This window comes from Haliotis rufescens, unplaced genomic scaffold (assembly GCF_023055435.1).
Source record: "Haliotis rufescens isolate VD_foot unplaced genomic scaffold, xgHalRufe1.0.p SCAF_2, whole genome shotgun sequence".
In the NCBI taxonomy this organism is placed as follows: Eukaryota; Metazoa; Mollusca; class Gastropoda; order Lepetellida; family Haliotidae; genus Haliotis; species Haliotis rufescens.
Window position 1 is genome coordinate 73,120,689 of NW_025963890.1, and position 23,909 is coordinate 73,144,597.

Genomic DNA, 23,909 nt, shown 5'->3' on the forward strand with positions numbered 1-23,909 from the left:
TGTACATAATACCATGTTGTTTCCGTGTTATGGGTCGCCTGGAACATGAACTGTTTCCCCTCCACCTACCCCCCCCCCCCCCCCCCCCCCCCATACTTATGTCCACCCCCATTGCCGACCAATGTACAAGCCTCATGGTGAGTCAAAGTAACATCCGACCTCTTCAATGTGACATATACGCCTATCCATCTCGAGAGGGCTTCTTTCACTTACGGGGAGGCACAATGGTCGGTGTAATATTTATCACTGTGACAGCAGGAATACTGGCAGGGAGTTCTACAGGTAAACCCTTTAATGTTACCGTTTCATCTGTTTGTCTGGTGAATATAGGTACATACTTAATGGAGTCGGGCTGACAAGCTTTGAGGCTTAGTTGATATAATAAAATGCGAAGTTAATGTTCACGCTAAATTAGTGATAATACAGTAGAAAACGTCATAAATACAATAATACAATGCAAATAACTATGTAGAATGTAAGTCTCCCGGGTTGCATGTACACATATCCAAACCACTAATCAGACTTGTAGGAAGCCATTGGTATCTTCAGTCTTGAGATATTCAGGGCTTGTGTTTCATGTTTTGTGCGTTAAGGAAAATAACGGTCACAAATTGTATAAAATAGGGTTGCACAAATAGTTTTACTGAGCTTCCAAAACACTTAAAACAAACGAGAAGCACAGTTACTCAATGAAGGTATTACAAGAAAAGCTTAAACAGGTCAGACTGTTTAGTCGAGGCCGGTCAGTTAAGGATAAACAAATTACATTGTGTCATGTCATAAAATAGAAATTTAACTCTTTGTCATTTTCAGAAGGTCAAACAAATCCCCACTTCGATACTTTCCAGTGTCAATATCACATATTTACAGCGTTGGCATTAGTGGTAGGCCTAATACGGCACTAAAATATGTCTAGTGAATTCTACTAACTTGATTAGTGCCAGCGGCCACAATGCTGGTGAGCATCGTATTGACTACCTTCAACGGTATGTCCATTTGGTGTGTTCTATCTCAACACGCTTAGGGTCTTAAAACATGAAATGAGATATCGCATCTTGGCCTCAAGACCACCTAAACGCAACATCCCCATAATCCAAACACGTTTAGAATTTAAACACCTTTAAACATGTTTAGAATTTAAACACCTTTAAACATGTTAAGAATTTAAACACCTTTAAACATGTCTAGAATTCAAACACCTTTAAACATGTTTAGAATTTAGACACCTTTAAACGTGTCTAGAATTTAAACACCTTTAAACATGTTTAGAATTTAAACACCTTTTAACATTTTTAGAATTTAAATATCTTTCAAATTGTTTAGAATTTAAACATGTTTAATGAAGTGCATGATATAAGTCAAATATGGATGTATATTATATATTGAAATAAGATTGTCAAATCAAATTCACAGGCACTTGCATATACCACCAAGACTAACAACGAACTTGGTACAATACTAACACTAAACTTAGCTAATGGTGGCTAGGAAAATTGACATTTGTGACGACAGTCTCGGTAGCACTGGTGGTGACGGACTACAAATCGATAGGTTGCAAGTTCGATTCCCACCTAAACATCTTTTTGTTCTTAAATGTGTTGTTACTGTATGCCTAATATTATTCCTCTCATACAGGAATCTGACAATGAAAGTATATCTGATCAATACTCAACCCTTTTTAGTTAGTGACAATAGGCCACCTGGTAAAAACATACCAACTGATTAGTAATGTCTACTAATGTGTTAGTGTCTGAATGGACCGTGACATTCACTAACTTAGTAAACTTTACTAACTGTTTCCGTCAGTGTGTGTGGTTCAAAGCTTTGTCATGGACAGAAGACGCGATGTGTCCCGTTTTCCGAAACGTGCGATGTTTGTTTTTATAAAGAAATAATTAAAATATATTAAATCCTCAACTAAACCTTGCACTTTGATTCACACGACACAGACAACATTGCCTACGACGAATCAACAACAAAATCAAGTAGTTTCTTGGGTTCGTCTTCTGCTGTAGACGGTTCTCAGTCGACCGTCTCATCAACAGGATCTTCCCTGAACTCCACATGGAGAGTGGAATTACAACACCCTGCCTGGATAGTCTGGGTTGATGTCAACGTGCCAGGGAATTACGGTAGTGTAACGCATTACTGATATCAATTTGCAATGCTTAGCGCAAAACGAAAACCAAATATGATTTCCACGTGATGACATCAAGAAGTTGTTCAGGCACATTCTTACGAAGTAAGCACCTAATACCTAAATATTGAAGCACGTGACCCATGTGATATACATTGTACACAAACCAGTGAATCTTTGTAATGAACAATCAATGTGTTTTCAACGCCAAATGTATTTTTCATCATGACAGTAACACAACTGTTACCTTTAGTAGTAAAATCAGCGACCATGTATTCCTGTAACAAGCGTGCACATCTCCATGGTTACAGGAACGCTGGCAATATCAATGACAACGACAAACAGAGACACGGACATGCCGTGTGACGCTACGAACACTTGGATCACATCTACGACGCTGAGGATCACGTGCAGGAACGTCGTCAACTCCACCTCCATCACACTTATCAGCACAGATTCGACGGAGGCCGAACTGGGGTTGGTTGAAGTGTACGTTTACGGAGGTAAGGCCAACGTTTTTATTTCTTTGTATAACATTTGTTTTCAAAACCGTTTGACGAAACAACAAAAAGACAAGTTTAGTACTCATGTTTCATGTAGTAACATAGGTGAAAATACTGAAACGTCGGTGTCATGTGTTGACTTTCAAATATGCTATAAATATATTGGTCCTAATGCTGATCGTATTGTTAAAACTGGACGTACATGCTACTTTTCTGGTAAAATGGTATATGTGTATCTGAGAGCCAAATCACGAGACATTAATGTTAGACCCAAATTCAGCTAATACTGACATAGGAGTGATGATAGTGAAGAAGGCTGACGGAGTAATGGTAGGAGTGAAGGTTGACGGAGTGATGGTCGGAGTGAAGGGTGACGGAGTGATGGTCGGAGTGAAGGGTGACGGAGTGATGGTCGGAGTGAAGGTTGACGGAGTGATAGTAGGAGTGAAGGGTGACGGAGTGATGGTCGGAGTGAAGGTTGACGGAGTGAAGGTAGGAGTGAAGGTTGACGGAGTGAAGGTAGGAGTGAAGGTTGACGGAGTGATGGTCGGAGTGAAGGGTGACGGAGTGATGGTCGGAGTGAAGGTTGACGGAGTGATAGTAGGAGTGAAGGGTGACGGGGTGATAGTAGGAGTGAAGGGTGACGGAGTGATGGTCGGAGTGAAGGGTGACGGAGTGAAGGTAGGAGTGAAGGTTGACGGAGTGAAGGTAGGAGTGAAGGTTGACGGAGTGATGGTCGGAGTGAAGGGTGACGGAGTGATGGTCGGAGTGAAGGTTGACGGAGTGAAGGTAGGAGTGAAGGTTGACGGAGTGAAGGTAGGAGTGAAGGTTGACGGAGTGAAGGTAGGAGTGAAGGTTGACGGAGTGATGGTCGGAGTGAAGGGTGACGTAGTGATGGTCGGAGTGAAGGTTGACGGAGTGATAGTAGGAGTGAAGGGTGACGGGGTGATAGTAGGAGTGAAGGGTGACGGAGTGATGGTCGGAGTGAAGGGTGACGGAGTGATGGTCGGAGTGAAGGGTGACGGAGTGATGGTCGGAGTGAAGGTTGACGGAGTGATAGTAGGAGTGAAGGTTGACGGAGTGAAGGTAGGAGTGAAGGTTGACGGAGTGAAGGTAGGAGTGAAGGTTGACGGAGTGATGGTCGGAGTGAAGGGTGACGGAGTGATGGTCGGAGTGAAGGTTGACGGAGTGATAGTAGGAGTGAAGGGTGACGGGGTGATAGTAGGAGTGAAGGGTGACGGAGTGATGGTCGGAGTGAAGGGTGACGGAGTGAAGGTAGGAGTGAAGGTTGACGGCTTGATGGTAGGAGTGAAGGGTGACGGAGTGATGATAGGAGTGAAGGGTGACGGAGTGAAGGTAGGAGTAAAGGGTGACGGAGTGATGGTCGGAGTGAAGGGTGACGGGGTGAAGGTAGGAGTGAAGGGTGACGGCTTGATGGTAGGAGTGAAGGGTGACGGGGTGAAGGTAGGAGTGAAGGGTGACGGATTGATGGTAGGAGTGAAGGTTGACGGAGTGAAGGTAGGAGTGAAGGGTGACGGAATGAAGGGTGACGGAGTGATGCTAGTAGTGAAGGTTTACGGAGTGATGGTAGAAGTGAATGGTGACGCAGTGATTCTAGGAGTGAATGGTGACGGAGTGATGGTAGGAGTGAAGGGTGACAGAGTGATGGTAGGAGTGTAGAGTGACGTAGTGATGGTAGGAGTGAAGGGTGACGGAGTGATGGTAGGAGTGAAAGGTGACGGAATGATGGTAGGAGTGAAGGGTGAAGGTTGACGGAGTGATGGTAGGAGTGAAGGGTGACGGAGTGATGGTAGGAGTGAAGGGTGACGGAGTGATGGTCGGACCGAAGGATGACGGAGTGAAGGTTGACGGAGTGATGGTAGGAGTGAAGGGTGACGGAGTGATGGTAGGAGTGAAGGGTGACAGAGTGATGGTCGGACTGAAGGGTGACGGAGTGAAGGTTGGCGGAGTGATGGTAAGAGTGAAGGTTGTTGGAGTGAAGGTTGACTGAGTGATGGTAGGAGTGAAGGTTGGCGGAGTGAAGGTTGACGGAGTGATGGTCGGACTGAAGGGTGACGGAGTGAAGGTTGACGGAGTGATAGTAGGAGTGAAGGTTGACTGAGTGATGGTAGGAGTGAAGGTTGGCGGAGTGAAGTTTGACGGAGTGATGGTAGGAGTGAAGGGTGACGGAGTGAAGGTTGACGGAGTGATGGTAGGAGTGAAGGTTGACGGAGTGATGGTAGGAGTGAAGGGTGACGGATTGATGGTAGGAGTGAAGGGTGACGGAGTGATGATAGGAGTGAAGGGTGACGGAGTGATGGTAGGAGTGAAGGGTGACGGAGTGAAGGTTGACGGAGTGATGGGAGGAGTGAAGGTTGACGGAGTGATGGTAGGAGTGAAGGGTGACGGAGTGATGGTAGGAGTGAAGGGTGACGGAGTGATGGTAGGAGTGTAGAGTGACGTAGTGATGGTAGGAGTGAAGGGTGACGGAGTGATGGTAGGAGTGAAAGGTGACGGAATGATGGTAGGAGTGAAGGGTGAAGGTTGACGGAGTGATGGTAGGAGTGAAGGGTGACGGAGTGATGGTAGGAGTGAAGGGTGACGGAGTGATGGTCGGACCGAAGGGTGACGGAGTGAAGGTTGACGGAGTGATGGTAGGAGTGAAGGGTGACGGAGTGATGGTAGGAGTGAAGGGTGACAGAGTGATGGTCGGACTGAAGGGTGACGGAGTGAAGGTTGGCGGAGTGATGGTAAGAGTGAAGGTTGGCGGAGTGAAGGTTGACGGAGTGATGGTCGGACTGAAGGGTGACGGAGTGAAGGTTGACGGAGTGATGGTAGGAGTGAAGGTTGACTGAGTGATGGTAGGAGTGAAGGTTGGCGGAGTGAAGTTTGACAGAGTGATGGTCGGACTGAAGGGTGACGGAGTGAAGGTTGGCGGAGTGATGGTAAGAGTGAAGGTTGGCGGAGTGAAGGTTGACGGAGTGATGGTCGGACTGAAGGGTGACGGAGTGAAGGTTGACGGAGTGATGGTAGGAGTGAAGGTTGACTGAGTGATGGTAGGAGTGAAGGTTGGCGGAGTGAAGTTTGACGGAGTGATGGTAGGAGTGAAGGGTGACGGAGTGAAGGTTGACGGAGTGATGGTAGGAGTGAAGGTTGACGGAGTGATGGTAGCTGTGAAGGTTGAAGGAGTGAAGGTAGGAGTGAAGGGTGACGGAGTGATGGTCGGAGTGAAGGGTGGCGGAGTGATGGTAGCTGTGAAGGTTGAAGGAGTGAAGGTAGGAGTGAAGGGTGACGGAGTGATGGTAGGAGTGAAGTTGATGAGTGATGGTAGGAGTGAAGGGTGACGGAGTGATGGTCGTAGTGAAGGGTGGCGGAGTGATGGTAGGAGTGAAGGGTGACGGAGTGAAGGTAGGAGTAAAGGGTGACGGAGTGATGGTAGGAGTGAAGTGTGACGGAGTGATGGTAGGAGTGATGGTAGGAGTGAAGAGTGACAGAGTGATGGTCGGGGTGAAGGGTGACGGAGTGATGGTAGGAGTGAAGGTTTACGGAGTGATGGTAGGTGAAGGGTGACGGAGTGATGATAGGAGTGAAGGTTGACGATTGATGGTAGGAGTGAAGGGTGACGGAGTAAAGGGTGACGGAGTGATGCTAGTAGTGAAGGTTTACGGAGTGATGGTAGAAGTGAATGGTGACGCAGTGATTCTAGGAGTGAATGGTGACGGAGTGATGGTAGGAGTGAAGGGTGACAGAGTGATGGTAGGAGTGTAGAGTGACGTAGTGATGGTAGGAGTGAAGGGTGACGGAGTGATGGTAGGAGTGAAAGGTGACGGAATGATGGTAGGAGTGAAGGGTGAAGGTTGACGGAGTGATGGTAGGAGTGAAGGGTGACGGAGTGATGGTAGGAGTGAAGGGTGACGGAGTGATGGTCGGACCGAAGGATGACGGAGTGAAGGTTGACGGAGTGATGGTAGGAGTGAAGGGTGACGGAGTGATGGTAGGAGTGAAGGGTGACAGAGTGATGGTCGGACTGAAGGGTGACGGAGTGAAGGTTGGCGGAGTGATGGTAAGAGTGAAGGTTGTTGGAGTGAAGGTTGACTGAGTGATGGTAGGAGTGAAGGTTGGCGGAGTGAAGGTTGACGGAGTGATGGTCGGACTGAAGGGTGACGGAGTGAAGGTTGACGGAGTGATAGTAGGAGTGAAGGTTGACTGAGTGATGGTAGGAGTGAAGGTTGGCGGAGTGAAGTTTGACGGAGTGATGGTAGGAGTGAAGGGTGACGGAGTGAAGGTTGACGGAGTGATGGTAGGAGTGAAGGTTGACGGAGTGATGGTAGGAGTGAAGGGTGACGGATTGATGGTAGGAGTGAAGGGTGACGGAGTGATGATAGGAGTGAAGGGTGACGGAGTGATGGTAGGAGTGAAGGTTGACGGGGTGATGGTAGGAGTGAAGGCTGAAGAGATGGGTTTTACGCTGTTTTTAGTTATTATCCAGTTATGTAACTGCGTGTCAGCTTGATATGGGTGGAAGGCCCGAATTGACGCGGTTTTCAGACGTTTATCACCTAGGAAAACCCGCGAGCGGGGGTATTGTGCTAACTAACCTCGGGGCGAACACAATCGGGGCGAACTGGGATTCGAACCCATCACATGAATTGCGGCGGCTTAGATGACTGGGCCACCCGTGCCCCCGATAGGGATAAAGGTTGACCATGGAGAGGCATTATTTTAGCGTTCAAATAATGTATAAGTCATTTATGAATTATCAAACCTTCCTATGTTAAAATATAATTTTATAATTGTATGGTAAAATAAACCGTGCTCTATCACGTCCTCTGAACAATTGTATTGTAGCTTTTCTTTGATTGATCTCGTAAGTACAATGTTAATGATGGCATACCAAGCTATGAGTGGTTAAGAAACGACACTGTGTATACAATTCCACAACCATATAATAGCACGCCATATAATATGCATTCGGAGTTACAGAAGTCAGATATGATTGTCTGAATGTTTTGCTCAATCCTACCTGTGAAGGTATCCAGGCGGCACGGGGGGCCCAGTCGTCTAAGGCGCCGAGATTCGCTGTGCAGAGTTGCGTCCCTTGGGCATGCGAGAAACGTATGGTTCTGGGTTCGAATCTCGGTTCTCCCCGATTACGTTTCTAGGTTTGTCAGCACCATACCCGTGATCTTGGGTTTCACCGAAGGGGTAAACGTCTGAGACCTGCATTACTTCGGGCTTTCCTCCCACATTAAGCTGACACACCGCGATATAACTGGAATACTGTTAAAAGCGGCGTTAAACCCAACTCACTCACTAACTATGAAGGTATCCTTAGATCTTAAGGCAGAGCTGTGTCATATCGGATTAAAAGATATCAAGGATTTTGGTGAGGCTTCACTATTTTTTATACACCTAAATGTCACATTTTGAAAGTGCGTACTCCATTAAACTGACATAAATTAGAAGTCAATTCTTGTTTGAAAGTCATTGATCACTAATCAAATCAGTCAAAACTAATATTTTGTATTTTTCCATATATCTGTTGCAATTTTGATGCATATTCGTACACTTAAAAAGTCTGAAATACTAAGAATGACTTTTATTTCCCCGGTAGAATGTCCACTTGGCAAATATGGAGGGGACTGTCGGAATCTCTGCAGCAACTCCTGTGATGAGGGCGCTTGTGATCACGTGAACGACATGTGCACGTGCGTGCTGGGATGGAAGGGAGATAACTGCGATGGATATATGTACAACAGAAACAACACAACCCACGGTAGATATTCAGATATTCAGTGTCATTAGTTCAGTTCCTTTATTTGTTGCAATTACACATTTCCATCACATCAACCTTTACGGTAAGAAGAAAATTGTAAAATTTTGTAAAATTTTGTAAAATTACATATAATAACCAATTAATTATTATGTTTTTCTCTGAAGATGATTCAAACCTGTGCTCGTGGGTTTGACCATAGTGATAAAAGTTAGAGCTCTGAGCCACTTTCAGGCTTTCCTCCAACATAAAGCAGTCAAACTCCTAATTTTTGTTTCAGAATTTGTTTTTACTTGGAAAAATGAGAGACGACAAATATACATTTTGTGTCTCCAGTTGATGCCGCGTTACAGCCCAGCATAAACCCCTTGTTGGCTGGACTTGTTGGAACGGGAATAACTGCGGTGGTAGCAGTGCTTGTCGCAATAGGTGTCCTTCTCGCCCGGAGACATCGGTAAGTGGGTGATTTCGGGTTCAAAACTGTTACTGGGTTCTCATGTCCACCACGTTCCTTGTCCAAACAGATTGTATTTGTGTGTCTATTTGGAGTTTAACGCCGCACTCAGCAATATTCCAGCTCTGTGACGGCGGTTTGTAAATTATCAGGTCTGGGCCAGACAATCCAGTGATTCACATTATGAGCATCAATATACGTAATTGGGATACGAGGATTTGCATCCACCAGTTCAGTGATTCTGACCACCCGATCCCGTTAGTCGTATCGTCCGACAAGCATGGGTTGCTGAAAACCAATTCTAACCCGGATCTTCACGTATTGTATTCACATGCAGAGCATTAGACAAAAGCAGCACAAATAACATGACCCTGTCCCATAAAATTCCAAGTTTGAGCAAAATTACATTTAATACGGTAAATTAAGGAGAAGGAAAAAAATGAAAAATAGACACGTATTTACATTGATTATCCAAACGTGTGTGTACATGTCTTCTTTATATATGTCTGTACACTCAGTGTATCACTGACATGGTTAGGGAATGCTGCATTACTAACTTGCATCAAGTCTATATTAGCATAGCTGTTTCTTTAAAACTCTCAGATACAGTTTGAAGCAATTCCTTTCATTTAAAAAGGAGGACTTTTAAAATAAAACTGATATTAATTTTCACATCGGCAGTTTGAGTCCTCGTTTTAACATGTTCTTAATAAATCTACGGCATGCGTCGTAAAACATTACACAACACCTGCGCAAAGGCTATACTAAGTCTTGCCTTCAATGCAAATATAATATGGTCTTTAATCAAAATTTATTTTCAGACAACAAACACAAAGAACACGGGAACGGGTTTTATATGATGACATCTTTAATGATATAAATCCGGACGTGAATGCGCAAAACACCGAAAGTAAAGAGAATCAGAGCGAGTCACGTGGAGATTATGACGTTATTGACGAGCCGCCCCATATACTGGACACGTACCTAACGGCCACATCAACATCAGGTGACGGAGAGTCACGTGGTGATTATCAGGGTGTGAATGCGCAAAACACCGGAAGTCGACTAAATCAGAGCGAGTCAAGTGGGGATTATGACGTTACTGACGTCACATCACGTGACGTAGAAGAACCGCCCGATAAACCTGACACGGAACATACTGCCGCACCGACATCAACTGAAGGCGAGTCACGTGTAGGTAATCAAGGTGTGAATACGCAAAACACCGGAAGTCAAGAAAATCAGAGCACGTCACGTGGGGTGTATGACGTCCTTGACGTCACATCACGCGACCCAGACGAGCCACCCGATAAACCGTATACGGCCCTAACTGCCACACCGCCACCACCTGAAGGCGAGTCACGTTGTGATTATGACGTTCTTGACGTTGCATCACGCGACCCAGACGAGAAGCTTGACAAACCCTACACGGATCTAACTGCCAAATCATAAGACCCAAAACACATTTCCCTTAAAACAGACAGGGATCATTTTATGTAAATAGTTCAATTCCCTATGTTTAGACACGTATTTCGGATAAAATAATCGAGCTATGGAAAACTGTTAGGAACAATGTCGTGACGAAAGTATCGTAACGGAAAGCGTTGAATGAGGAATGTTTGGTTGAAGCCGGTGAAAAAAACAAAACGTCAACCGTATTTGTACAGTTCATTGTTACCCAATGGCCTTCGACTGACCAACAGATTATGCGTATGGAACCGAACGAATAGTATGTCAACCTCCCGGCCTCGTCAAACCAAAGACGTTAAACGATGGTACTTGTTGTTACACTGCGTGAGGCTCTATAAGTACCATACTCTTGAACGAGATTTTAATCCCCATTTCACCTCAGCACATTCACTCTAAAGACCATGACAACAATGCTCACCTTTTTCGAGAACAGTGTTTTCACTGATTTTTAGTAAGCCATTCCTATACCTTGGATCAATATTGTGTGTTTTACTCCCTGTGTTCTTTTTTGGCATATATTTGAGACTGATTTATCTCTTGCGTTGATGTTTGAAATTTACCCTACATGTAATTGTCACGTATTAAACATATCAATCCTGCAACATATATGTGATGTCATTGTCTTACCCTTAATTTTTCTGTCATTTTAAGTTTCTGTTTGACGCAATGTTGGATTGTTTGTAAAAGAAATGGTGCCACTAACAATGTATCTCACGGGATGAACTGGTGAGTGAATGAGTGAGTGAGTGAGTTAAAATATTACATCGCATCGGCAATATTGCAGCCATATCGCGATCCAGATGAACTGGTTAGGGTGTCGGTACCCAAAAAACATATGCGAGTCCTCAGAAATGACCAACTGGATTGGGTTGTCAGGCTCAGAAATTGATATTATTCGCAATCTTCCCATCACTCAGGGTACAAGTGTGTGAGTGACTTAAAATTTAACGTCGCATTGGCATTATTCCCCCCATAGAGTCACCAGAACTGAGTGTTAATACCAAAAATGAACTGGTCATTTCTGCATGTATTGGGATGAGATTGATTTGTGTGGAAAGAATAAGGTACTGCAGAAACTAGTGATAAAAATGGAAAAATCGCAAAAACACAAGCATGTGAGAGCCTGGCGCCGAAACACACCAACATGACATGCACGTGCAACATTACCTGTTGGGCTATAATAATGTTGTGTTTTCATTTCATGCCATCTCAATCTTGCAGCAAGTGAACAGGGAAAAGATGTTACGACTGACGGGAGCCCAACGCAACAACGCCATCGGTCGACTGTAAACAAAAGAACAATCTTCAGCTGCAGCCAGGTTTTCCCAATCCACACCAGGCACCTTTGCAAAACTGTGAAGCCCTTATCAGACACACGGGACAACACGTGACCTTCCCAGATCATGCCGACCACGAAAAACTACCAGAGCACAGGACAGATTTAGAACCACCACGGTCACCTCTACAACTACGGCAATACCAGCATTGCGTAGGATTTCAGCCCAGACATTGAAGAACCGTTTACACGCTGAAGATATTCGTACTTGACGACCGGGGTCATGGTGTGAAGATCACAGAGTATGGTCACTACTGCGATGGTGACAAGTATTGTTCAGAGACGAGTCACGTTTTATGTTTTGCCGGTCAATGACCATGATGTGTGCCAATTTTGAACAATCGATTACCATCTGTTGATTATCTTTAGATATATAAGATATACATCTAAAATCACTTTTGGGTTTTTATTGCAGAGTATACATGGAAAGTCGTATTTAAAAGCAAATTTGTAAAACATTACAAAACAAATCACAAACCAGTGACAACAATTTATGTCGCATTAATAACACACAAGATTATACGTTCCCATCACTAATCGCCAGGAATACAGGATCTCCGGTTTAACGGGGTTTCACAGTTTACAAGTTTAAAAGGTACCCCTTTTAGCACAACAACAAGGATGACACGCAATAAAGATCGCGTCCTTGACAACCCGATCCATTTTGTCGCCTCGTTCACTGAGCATAGGTTGCTGGGGACAAATTCTAAACCAGAATCTCCGGTGGTCAGTGTGATAAGAACCAGTTCAATCGACTGGTTACACGTTTTCTGACAAAGCGATACACAAGTTAAAACAAATAAACAAGAGAAAGACCGGAGACAGTTGACTTTGCGGATGAGATGGCCGTTGCTGTATACCACTATTTGCTAGTTGCTTGTTCAAGTCAAACCCGGGCGGTCGGGTAGCCTAGAGGTTAAATCGTTTGCTCGTCACGCCGAAGACCCGGGTTCGATTCCCGACATGGGTACAATGTGTGAAGCCCCTTTCTGGTGTCCCCCGCCGTGATATTGCTGAAATATGCTACAAGCGGCGTAAAACCAAACTCACTCATTCAAACCACAGCCCCACTACACGTCACCGAACACTACAACAGGCGGAATGAGGCACGGAACGTAATTCCAGCGTGTGCAAGATATCGAAACGTGTCATACCACTCAATCATAATATCCGCATTCCTGAAAGCAGCTACACTTCGTGAAACAGGGAGACGATAATTCCGGACTTTGAGAACATTTCACTGAATCCATCAACCACATGGCTGTTAAAGGAGCCAATGGCCGAAAACCAAGTCACGTGATCACATCTTGGATATACACTTACATGTACGCGGCTTTCTCTCTGTCGCTCGCTCAGCGTTCAGTGCATAACCCTACTGATGGACTTGTAATCGTTCTTCTTGAAGGTAATACATTTTGTGTGAAGCATTGTATATCCTAGTCTGTATGCATAAACCTTTCGCAATGCAACTCTGGATAACCTTAGTATTGAAAGTGACCATGCTGTATGCATTTATCAAGAGATGGAGTTAAATAGGGTTTAACGCCGTCTTGAAGATTACTGTACTTAATATATAGCAATGTGCATGAACGTGACAAAGAATACCTTGTCGACCATAGAATAGAATATATAACCCAATGGGGTTGTTTAATATCGTGTTTAAGATTTTTGCACTTATACAATGCAGATCCGCGAATATGTGTGTGTGTGTGTTTACGTGCGTGCGTGCGTGCGTGCGTGCGTGCGTGTGTGTTAGTCCGGACCTACGCTGTTTTTATGGTGCTAGCTAGAGAATTATCTGTTGCGATTATCTGCCGAAACATATTCCATAGGGAGTAAAAGGAAAAATAATAATAATAATTATATGAAAGGATCACTGATAATCAATTAATAACAATGTTCATTATCAAATCATTACAAAAGAAGGCACATAATCCTCATGCTTCCTCTTATCTTGCATCTGTATCTGTGCATAGATGTTCCTTGTTCACCCATGGCACTTAAAGACTCAGGTTCTATACTGCGTCAGAGAGCTAGCGGACACTGTCCTCAGGGCCCCATTTCCCATCATGCACCAAGAATGTTCACCGACTGTTTGGATACACATCTATTTTGCACGAATTAACACATTTTAAACATTGTCATTGAGATCTGTTTCCTCCTAGCTGTTCAAAGCTGTAATAATTTCAGAAATAGACCAAAACTTCAAATGAATTGCTGCAAATCAGCCTTCAAATGACCTTTTTGAGATGACTTGAAGGTACGCCGACCCCACAACTTGAAAAACACACAGCAGATATCGTACATTGCACATGCCGGGGTGTTTTATATCCGAGTTACACTGGAAAAGCAGTTTTTTTCTAATCTATTATTAATTTCATAAAACCAAACAATGACATTGTAACAGTAAATACAGTAACAAAAGTGGTGGCCAATATAAGTTATCAGATAAAATTGCATGTTTACATTCAGTGACAAACTCGAGACATAACGCTTGGATATTCACATCCGTGTTCCGGTTGATTTGACCTTTGTCGTTTCCTGCTCTTCACGAGATCACACTTGACAAGCAGGAGAAGTAGGTTTTCGAGACTAGTTAACCAGTTGATCATTCAAACAAAATATGACTTCTGAGTTTTCTAAATTTGAAGTCTTTGAGGCTGGTTGAAAGGGCTTTGATTTTGTTCACTGGATGCTGTGGGTGAGATTGTCATGGATATGGTCTGGTAGAGCTGATTTGGACTCAACTTTTGAAACCGAGCTTTGATGTTTTCTAATTCGGGTTTTGAGGGTCCATGATCTTTCGTCAATTTAAGCTTGTCCAGAATTACACCGAAGGTGGTACACTGGTTCTGGTGGTTCCTGCTGCTCTACCCGTGGCTTTAATGGTGTTCTGAATGCTGTTACTTCTCTTGAAAACTACACCAATTTGAGTGATCATGTGGGGATCATGAATTACCAGCTAATACCGTTGACAAAATGCTGTTAGAATAGTTTATAAAGAAAACAAATCGGTCTTTACTCTATACAACACTGCAAAATCTTGAAATCCTCGAAAAATGACCCCATCATATGTTTTTAGGGACAGCAATATTTATTCTTTCCACTAGAAAATGTCAACGCCAGGGAAAAAAACCTATTCTCGACAATCCATTAAACGAGCCCATTGGGTGTGAAAGGCAAAATAGCAGTACAACTTCTATTATATGAATGGATAACTGAAAATTAGTGACGACACCAGGAGTTAGCGATAGGGTATGCTTGTCTTGTCCTTACCAGTAGCACCCGTCACTAAACACTGTGAAACCTGAATTGTTCTTGATCTTCTTGTCCAATTGATCTGTAAGTAGTTTCATCATCCTTGCAACTGCAAGGGAGGTTGATGAAGAAGATTCATGAGGCAGTGATCATATCCCAGTTTCCACAGAAATGCAGCTATTCCATGTTGATCGGGTTGGTTAGACAAGGGCTGATTGTTACTCGATTCCCCTTTATTCTTATCAAAGCTGGTGAATTAAAGCAGGCAACATCAGTAACAATGACACCTCTCCTTGGGGGAGTGTGTGTGTGTGTGTGTGGGGGGGGGGGGGGGGGGGGGTGACTTTTGCTACAAGTTCTTTTGCATGTGTTTATGACGGGTGCCTCCGGTGTGGCAGGAAACGCTCACCTTTCTTCAAACACTTCTGATTACTCGTGATTCGTTCTTTGATACCGGGGGGTTTCTGTCACTGAACGTGGTGACCATAGACAGAGCTACATCTCTTTAGAGGATCAGGTAAATTTTTCCAAAAGGAAAGCGAATGTCATCTGAATTTTCTAAGAAAACAATATGTGAAATACTTCATTGGTACAGTCTATGTGCGATTTGGGGGGATAAGACAATTAGGCAAGAAGTAGGCATCCAAATGGGCACCAACTGTGCCCCCCTTCTTGCTGACTTCTTTGTTAATGCACATGATTCGGAATTTCTGCACGGATTGGAAACAAATGGCCAAGACGTTTAACTTATACTTCATGTTTACAGAAGATCTGATGTCGTTCATTTTATGATACCTCACTAAAAAATCAAAGGCACCGACTGTACCTTATCTTGCCATCTTTCATATTTAGACATATGCATCAAGATTCAGAATGACAAAATAACTACAAGTATATGACAAGAGGGACTATCACAACTTTTCCACCAAGATTTCAAAGATTATCTTTCGAATGATGCTAAAGGTTGCTTGATCGTGTCCAAAGCCTTCAAGGCCTCAGCAAAGCTTTCCAAAGGCTCTATGGTAGACATGTGAAGGACACTTCCAAATTGACATATCCAAATACGAAATTGCATCGGACATACTTTTTTATGTCCGATACAATTTCGTATTTTGAATTGTTCCATATGTTCCGGTGTGCTTTCAGGTGATAAGTGACTTGCCTTTGCATGTGTTTGTGAAGAGTGCTACAACTGGGGCAGGATAAGCTCCCTTTTTCGGGAACACCAGATGTCATCACTTTTTTATAGGGAGTCATAAACATATGCTTGTGGTATATTTGGAAGCGTACAATGGACTCACCTTTTTGCAGAGATTTCTTATGATTATGGAAACGTCCCCAAACCAGGCAAAGGTTTCTCTCCACCTGCTTACTCTGTGAGTCATGTGAAGAACAGTAACACGACTAAACTTGGATCTTGCATACACCGTGATAGTCTCAAGAATACAGTCAGGTTTTAGAAACGGTCGATCCTGTAGTGATGAACATATGTTAAAACGTGACGTACTCAAAGAAAATGGTTATAAGGAATTAATGTTATGTATATATTTTTTACAGTGAAAGTGCATATGATCTAAGGACGAGCATAACGTTTGAAACTACAGCATCTTTGTCTGAAAGGTTAGTAAAGACAAGTACATGTCTTTCCATTACATGTCAGCTATGCAGATATTAGAAAATGGCACCCATAAGGAAGTGTTATTAACTGTATATTGTCATAAGTTGATGATAACGGATCATAACTGCTAAATGTAACAAATGTATCATGCCGTGTATATCTAAGATAATAAGGGTGGGGGTGTGGGAGGGGGTATGTGTGTGGGGTGGGGTGGGTTGGGGTGGGTTGGGGTGATGTTATCCAAGTCGAATGGTGATTTGAACCACAAAGAAAATGATAATTTTGGTAATGTGTGTTACTGCTTACACTAATGCCGATATTATAGTGCTAGGCCATTGATATACCATGCTGCAGTTTAACACGAATACCCCACGCAGACACAGTATACTGCCGCCGAGAGGGCCAGTCTTTGTTTTAGCCCCTTAATGCCGAGCGCCAGGCAGGGTAACAACAAGTACGTCTTTTGGTATGACGTGGGCGGGGATCGAACCCCCGACCTTCCGTTCCCTGAGCAGACACTCTACCACAAGGCCACGGCGGCGGCGTTTGTTTCGAGTACTTAGTTTGAGAACTAAACATGCGCAAAATATAATGTTTGTTTTCTCTACTTATTGAATGCATAGAATTAGCCCCTCCATATGAACATTAAATTTTAACAACGTATCTGTGAACAACAATTATATATTTTCTATGCATTTTATTAACTGACAGATCAGCTTTTAAAGTATTAAAATGCACATTTCAAAACAATATTGATTTTTCAAACTTGATCTTTCCGCTCATTGATTTTTTCTATGGATTTTTATCTCCATCTAGACATCAAACGAGATTGCTTCCTCGACACTACATTGCGATACTTGGTAGAACATGTTTTATTTTTTTAATATATTTCTCTCTTCTTGTTGGTATCGGCAAACAAAATGCTGCCAGCACACGCCTCAAATGTACCCCTTCTTTCCTCTAGGTTGCCCGTACAAACCACTGATCTACCTCTGCAGGATGGGTGCTGGCACACTTACCATTGTCAGAGTAGGAATACTTGCAATGCTTGCACATGGTTAGTGCCATTTTGATCATTGATGCCTTCAATACATTTCAATTTAAAAACAGTAATATTATATATAATGATATTGACATTGCCACTGTAGAAGTGATATCAATTTTCATATATCCTATTCAGTAAGGCTAATATAGGTAAAAAGTAACCACCCACCCACCCTACTTATATGAACTCTTCCTAAGATGGAGCCGGTGATATCAATTTGTATTCAACAGTAGAAAAGAGTCGATGATCGCAGCTTGTACAGACTGTTTGTACAACAGTTTCTATTTAAACTGTGGACATGAGTCGATATCAACAATAACTTTAACTTGTAACTCAAAAGAGCAGGTGATATCAATTTGTAAAACGGTCAATAATGTCAGCTTCTACAAACAGTTGGAGGGTCGATGAGTTTGCAATAAAAACAGCAAAGTATGGGCCGATGATAAGAGCTTGTATTGTAGTACAAACAGCAAAGTATGGGCTGCTGATAAGAGCTTGTATTGTAGTACAAACAGCAAAGTATGGGCCGATGATAAGAGCTTGTATTACAAACAGCAAAGTATGGACCGCTGATAAGAGCTTGTAGTACAAACAGCAAAGTATGGACCGATGATAAGAGCTTGTATTACAAACAGCAAAGTATGGACCGATGATAAGAGCTTGTATTACAAACAGCAAAGAATGGACCGCTGATAAGAGCTTGTATTGTAGTACAAACAGCAAAGTATGGGCCGATGATAAGAGCTTGTATTACAAACAGCAAAGTATGGGCCGCTGATAAGAGCTTGTATTACAAACAGCAAAGTATGGGCCGCTGATAAGAGCTTGTAGTACAAACAAAGTACGGGCCGCTGATTAGAGCTTGTATTACAAACAGCAAAGTATGGACCGCTGAAAAGAGCTTGTATTACAAACGAAGTATGGGCCGCTGATAAGAGCTTGTATTACAAACAATGTATGGGCCGATGATAAGAGCTTGTATTACAAACAAAGTATGGGCCGATGATAAGAGCTTGTATTACAAACAGCAAAGTATGGGCCGCTGAAAAGAGCTTGTATTGTAGTACAAACAGCAAAGTATGGGCCGCTGATAAGAGCTTGTATTACAAACAGCAAAGTATGAGCCGCTGGAAAGAGCTTGTATTGTAGCACAGACAGCAAAGTATGGACCGCTGATAAGAGCTTGTATTGTAGTACTAACAGCAAAGTATGGGCCGATGATAAGAGCTTGTATTACAAACAGCAAAGTATGGACCGCTGATAAGAGCTTGTAGTACAAACAGCAAAGTATGGACCGATGATAAGAGCTTGTATTACAAACAGCAAAGTATGGACCGATGATAAGAGCTTGTATTACAAACAGCAAAGAATGGACCGCTGATAAGAGCTTGTATTGTAGTACAAACAGCAAAGTATGGGCCGATGATAAGAGCTTGTATTACAAACAGCAAAGTATGGGCCGCTGATAAGAGCTTGTATTACAAACAGCAAAGTATGGGCCGCTGATAAGAGCTTGTAGTACAAACAAAGTACGGGCCGTTGATTAGAGCTTGTATTACAAACAGCAAAGTATGGACCGCTGAAAAGAGCTTGTATTACAAACGAAGTATAGGCCGCTGATAAGAGCTTGTATTACAAACAATGTATGGGCCGATGATAAGAGCTTGTATTACAAACAAAGTATGGGCCGATGATAAGAGCTTGTATTACAAACAGCAAAGTATGGGCCGCTGAAAAGAGCTTGTATTGTAGCACAGACAGCAAAGTATGGACCGCTGATAAGAGCTTGTATTGTAGTACAAACAGCAAAGTATGGGCCGCTAATAAGAGCTGCAGTGACCTAAACGCTGATAAGTTTAGACGACATGTATCAGACATATCAGACTGCACTTGTGGGTATCACTGTGAAGACGCAATTCACTTTTTCTATACATGTCAAAAATACCATTATATCAGAAACACTATGTATTTCTACACACATGGGTATGATTTAAAAACGATATTACATGGCAGTAGTTTAGTTAGCAGTTCTACAAACATGACTATTCTTAAATAAGTTCACGATTTCATTGTCAAAAGCAAAAGATTCGAGTAGCTTAATTTTATGCATGTAGTAATGGAAAACTGCTATATCTTATTTCACAGACACCACTTGTATTGACTTGATATATTTCATTTGTGCATTTAGTATGTTTATGTTTAGCACTATCTTACATATAATCTGATATATAACCAGCTGATGTTAAGTTATTACCTGGAGAGGTATTTACATAAGCAAGTTTTGCTTGTTTACCGATCCAGATTTCTTTTGAAATAAAAATATGTTTAAACCAAGAGCTTGTGTTACAAACAGCAAAGTATGGGCCGCTGATAAGAGCTTGTATTACAAACAGCAAAGTATGGGCCGCTGATAAGAGCTTGTATTACAAACAGCAAAGTATGGGCCGATGAAAAGAGCTTGTATTACAAACAAAGTATGGACTGCAGATAAGAGCTTGCATTAAAGACAGCAAAGTATGGGCCGCTGATAAGAGCTTGTATTACAAACAAAGTATGGGCCGCTGATAAGAGCTTGCATTAAAGACAGCAAAGTATGGACCGCTGACAACAAGATAGAAAGTTTGCAAGAGGTTGATGTAATCATTGCAAAGTGAAACTGAAATGTGATGGATGTAACTGGGACATCAGTTGGTCATCGGTTTTCAGGATTTAGGAATATCTGTTTGTTCTGGGACATTATGATGTTGGGATATCAGTTTTGTCAGTTTTAATTTCAGTTAACTCCCTTGCCACGGGAAGAAGGGAACAGTGTGACTTTGGGATATCGGTTTATCATCCAAAACTGGCTCCCACAGGAGATATCGCTTGGATGAGATCAAGCGATATCTACACTGTAGATATCGCTGCAATGAAATTACATCACAATGCTTTGCAGACCATTGTGACATCACTGGTTACCATGACGTCACAATCAAATGACATCACTAATGGCTATGCTACTGAAGCTGTTTGCAGAACTTTTTACACTGAAGACACTGCTAATTACTGTCTACAAATTGAAAAAGTTGAAAGAATGATGTTGGATGATAAATAAAATCTCACCCTCGTGTCTTTTGATATCAAATATATCAACACTCGTTGATAAAAGTGGCAAAAATCCTCGGCAAGCCTCGGATTTTTCCACTTTTATCAACTCGTGTTGATATATTTGATATCAAAAGACACTCGGGTGAGATTCTCTATATATTCAGAGACCACTGGTAGAGTGATATCAGTTTGACGTCGGGATTTTGGATTTAAGGATATTCATTTGGCCTGAATCATTACGATTTACCGATATCAGTTTGTTCTGTGACATTTTGATGTAGGGATATCAGTTGGTCCTAGGGAATTGGGAATATAGATTTTCCCTGAGATATAAGGATTTAGTTTAGGGATAGTTTGACCTAAGACATTACGATTTAGGGATATCGGTTTGATGTGAGACGTTGAGATTTTGAGATATCTGTTTGTTCTGGGACTATTGATAAAAGGATATCAGTTTGTCCTGGCACTCTACTATTTAGGGATATCAGTTTCAGTTTGATCTGAGAGAGCATTAGGATCTATGGATAATACTGTCAACAGATATGAAGATATGTGATATTAATTTGTCCTGGGACCACAGGTATATTTGATAGCAGTTTGCCTTGGGACATCGGATATTTCTTGTAGTCTTCTGCATTTTATAATAATAACACCACGTGCTAACAGTTTGTCCTGAGCCATTACGATGGTGGGATAACAGTTTGTTCTGAGGTATCAGAATGGATGTAGAAAAGAGTTGTATGACAGACAGTTCTCTCCTCCAACCAACGGTTGTTATATCAAGGTGAAGTCACTCCAACCAACACCCCTCTCCCAGCCACCAAGTTTCAATGTACAAGCGGTAGAATCATCTCTAGCAGCTGGAGATGCGATCGGGAAGACGATTGTGGAGACAACTCTGACGAGGAAGATTGTGGTAAGTACCAGTTATTTACCAAAACATATTTGAAAAAGGGTTATGTCATTATTCATGTAACTCAACTGAAAGTCGACAAAATATTTTTTTTCAATTATAATAAATGTTTATACAAATCGACATAATCAGTTTTTCGTTGATTATGCATGCCAGCAACTGGAAATTATACATGGGGACACAAGAAATAGGCTTCACATATTATAGCTACATTGGAAATGGAAACTCAGCCATCGCCGTGACGGGCGAATTCTATTTCACATCTTCATTGCCTCTTTCATTCACATAAAGATAAACATTTTACTTTTTGAGGTTAACTCGTTTCTCGAATTCTTTCTTGGCTGGATTCATATGTATTCCAGCATTCCAGGTGTCGTTGTAAGAATAAGGTTGTCAGATTCCAAGGTTCAAAGACATTGAACTTGCACACGCCTCACGATGACTACAAGTGGTGGCTGCAATCTTCTGAGCCGAACTACGAAGGATGTGCAGCCGTAACCGGTTGTGTGTAACACTTTCCGTGCTTACAGGCTACACTGGAAACAACAAGGAAGCCTTTTTTCTGCATCGAAGTGACTAGGCATCCACCGTTGAAAGGGTTAACTCCAATAGCTATCAGTGTGGATATGGTTTTATTTTAGGGTGGTTTATGCTCTTCTCTTTGCCACTAGTAAGAGGTGGGCAGCGGAATTCAAAAGGGGGGAGAGAGTCCCAAAGATGATCGTAGATGAAAGAGACCTTCAAATTCATCTTATTTTTCTCTGTCGTTGACGTTTTATATTTGCAACAGAAACTTGATATTGTAGAACAACCATACCAGGGAGTCACATCATATGGCATCTGTCACTGCTTCAAGACACTCAATGTTGTTTACTGAAAGCAGGAGATAAAATAAATGTCGACCCTTTCAACGTTTCTTTTCAGGACGTTAAGTGGACATTACTTGAAGAAATGCCTACCTTCACTAACTTAGATATGCTTGTACAGTAAATCTTTGCAAGGCTTATCCCTTGTTGCAAATATGGCATTAACAATAAATAAAAGTGTCAAATACATACATAGATCGATAACGTTGACTTTAAGATCCTAAGCTGGTGTTTATGAATCACTATCAAGTAGTGATAAAACCAGGTGTTCGAGGAAAGGCGACCGTATCCTGCCCTACCGTCACAAACACCTGCAAAGGCACGTTTGTGATAACCTGCAAAAACACGTAAAAAACACATAGAACCAGTCAAATTAGTGAATTCCATCAGACATCAACTTTGGAGATGCTGTCCCTTTGTCTACAGTAAAACGTTTTGAAAGTTTTATTGAGGCTTTGAATGTTGTAACCCTGACCAACAACTCTTGAGCAAGAGTCGTATGACGCTCTTCGTAGAAGGAGTATGCTCGGTTGCTCCTCAAACGTTGTGAAATGTAGACACCAAAGACTGGAATATTGTTCAGCATAAAGGAAAAGTTGACTATTGGAATGTTGAAGTCATAGCTTTAAGCCCAAACATAGAACAAATGAAGTGGCTTCACAGGTCTCGTTATTTGCCATTGCAACAGGTGGATAAATGCGTTGAAGGGAACGGGCCATTTGACGATTATTGAACGATAACAGAAGTTAAACTTCTTGGCCAAACACGTCCTTAAATTTTACTTTTGAGCTCGCCGGGAAGATTTACACCTACTTCTTATGATTATGGAAATGGATGTCGCTCTTATTTAAGTTAAATGTCTAGTCCAAATTAACATACAATTAATTTAAGTATGAACGACCATACAGTTACGTATGTTTACGTCTAAATCACAATTATTGGCATAAAGATGAACCTACATTTCAAGCAATGTAAACAGCGTGCAGGTGATGTTTTCTTCCAGTGTAAATCCTGCTGGTGTATCGTACAGGTGATGTTTTCTTCCAGTGTAAATCCTGCCGGTATATCGTGCAGGTGATGTTTTCTTCCAGTGTAAATCCTGCTGGTGTATCGTACAGGTGATGTTTTCTTCCAGTGTAAATCCTGCCGGTATATCGTGCAGGTGATGTTTTCTTCCAGTGTGAATCCTGCCGGTATATCGTACAGGTGATGTTTTCTTCCAGTGTGAATCCTGCCGGTATATCGTACAGGTGATGTTTTCTTCCAGTGTAAATCCTGCTGGTGTATCGTACAGGTGATGTTTTCTTCCAGTGCAAATCCTGCTGGTATATCGTGCAGGTGATGTTTTCTTCCAGTGTAATCCTGCCGGTATATCGTACAGGTGATGTTTTCTTCCAGTGTAATTCCTGCTGGTGTATCGTACAGGTGGTAGGAATACTAGAAGTCGCC

The 23,909-nt window shown here is 42.4% G+C and overlaps 2 protein-coding genes across 2 annotated transcripts in view; both read left to right on the plus strand.

Moving 5' to 3' along the window:
* Nucleotides 1–165: 165 nt before the first annotated feature.
* LOC124133221 lies at nucleotides 166–10,909 on the plus strand. The gene is made up of 6 exons (XM_046497524.2): nucleotides 166–282; nucleotides 1,950–2,132; nucleotides 2,449–2,640; nucleotides 8,255–8,416; nucleotides 8,750–8,867; nucleotides 9,689–10,909. Exons 1-6 carry the CDS (start codon nucleotides 225–227, stop codon nucleotides 10,317–10,319), a joined length of 1,344 nt encoding a protein of 447 aa, XP_046353480.2. The 5' UTR covers nucleotides 166–224; the 3' UTR covers nucleotides 10,320–10,909.
* A 2,006-nt stretch (nucleotides 10,910–12,915) lies between these two features.
* LOC124133223 (very low-density lipoprotein receptor-like) overlaps nucleotides 12,916–23,909 on the plus strand; it is a 35,962-nt gene continuing 24,968 nt past the window's right edge. Inside the window, exons 1-3 of the mRNA XM_048399421.1 lie at nucleotides 12,916–13,078; nucleotides 17,514–17,606; nucleotides 21,466–21,597. Of these exons, the coding sequence (XP_048255378.1) occupies nucleotides 12,931–13,078; nucleotides 17,514–17,606; nucleotides 21,466–21,597 (373 nt within the window). The 5' untranslated portion in view covers nucleotides 12,916–12,930. The remainder of the gene's footprint in view (nucleotides 13,079–17,513; nucleotides 17,607–21,465; nucleotides 21,598–23,909) is intronic.

Bases quoted from the DNA above. Each gene is read 5' to 3' on its own strand.
- LOC124133221 (XM_046497524.2), top strand. From the start codon at position 225: ATGGTCGGTGTAATATTTATCACTGTGACAGCAGGAATACTGGCAGGG. The intron at 283-1,949 runs GTAAACCCTTTA...CACACGACACAG, and splicing joins ACTGGCAGGGAGTTCTACAG to ACAACATTGCCTACGACGAA. The intron at 8,868-9,688 runs GTAAGTGGGTGA...ATTTATTTTCAG, and splicing joins CTTCTCGCCCGGAGACATCG to ACAACAAACACAAAGAACAC.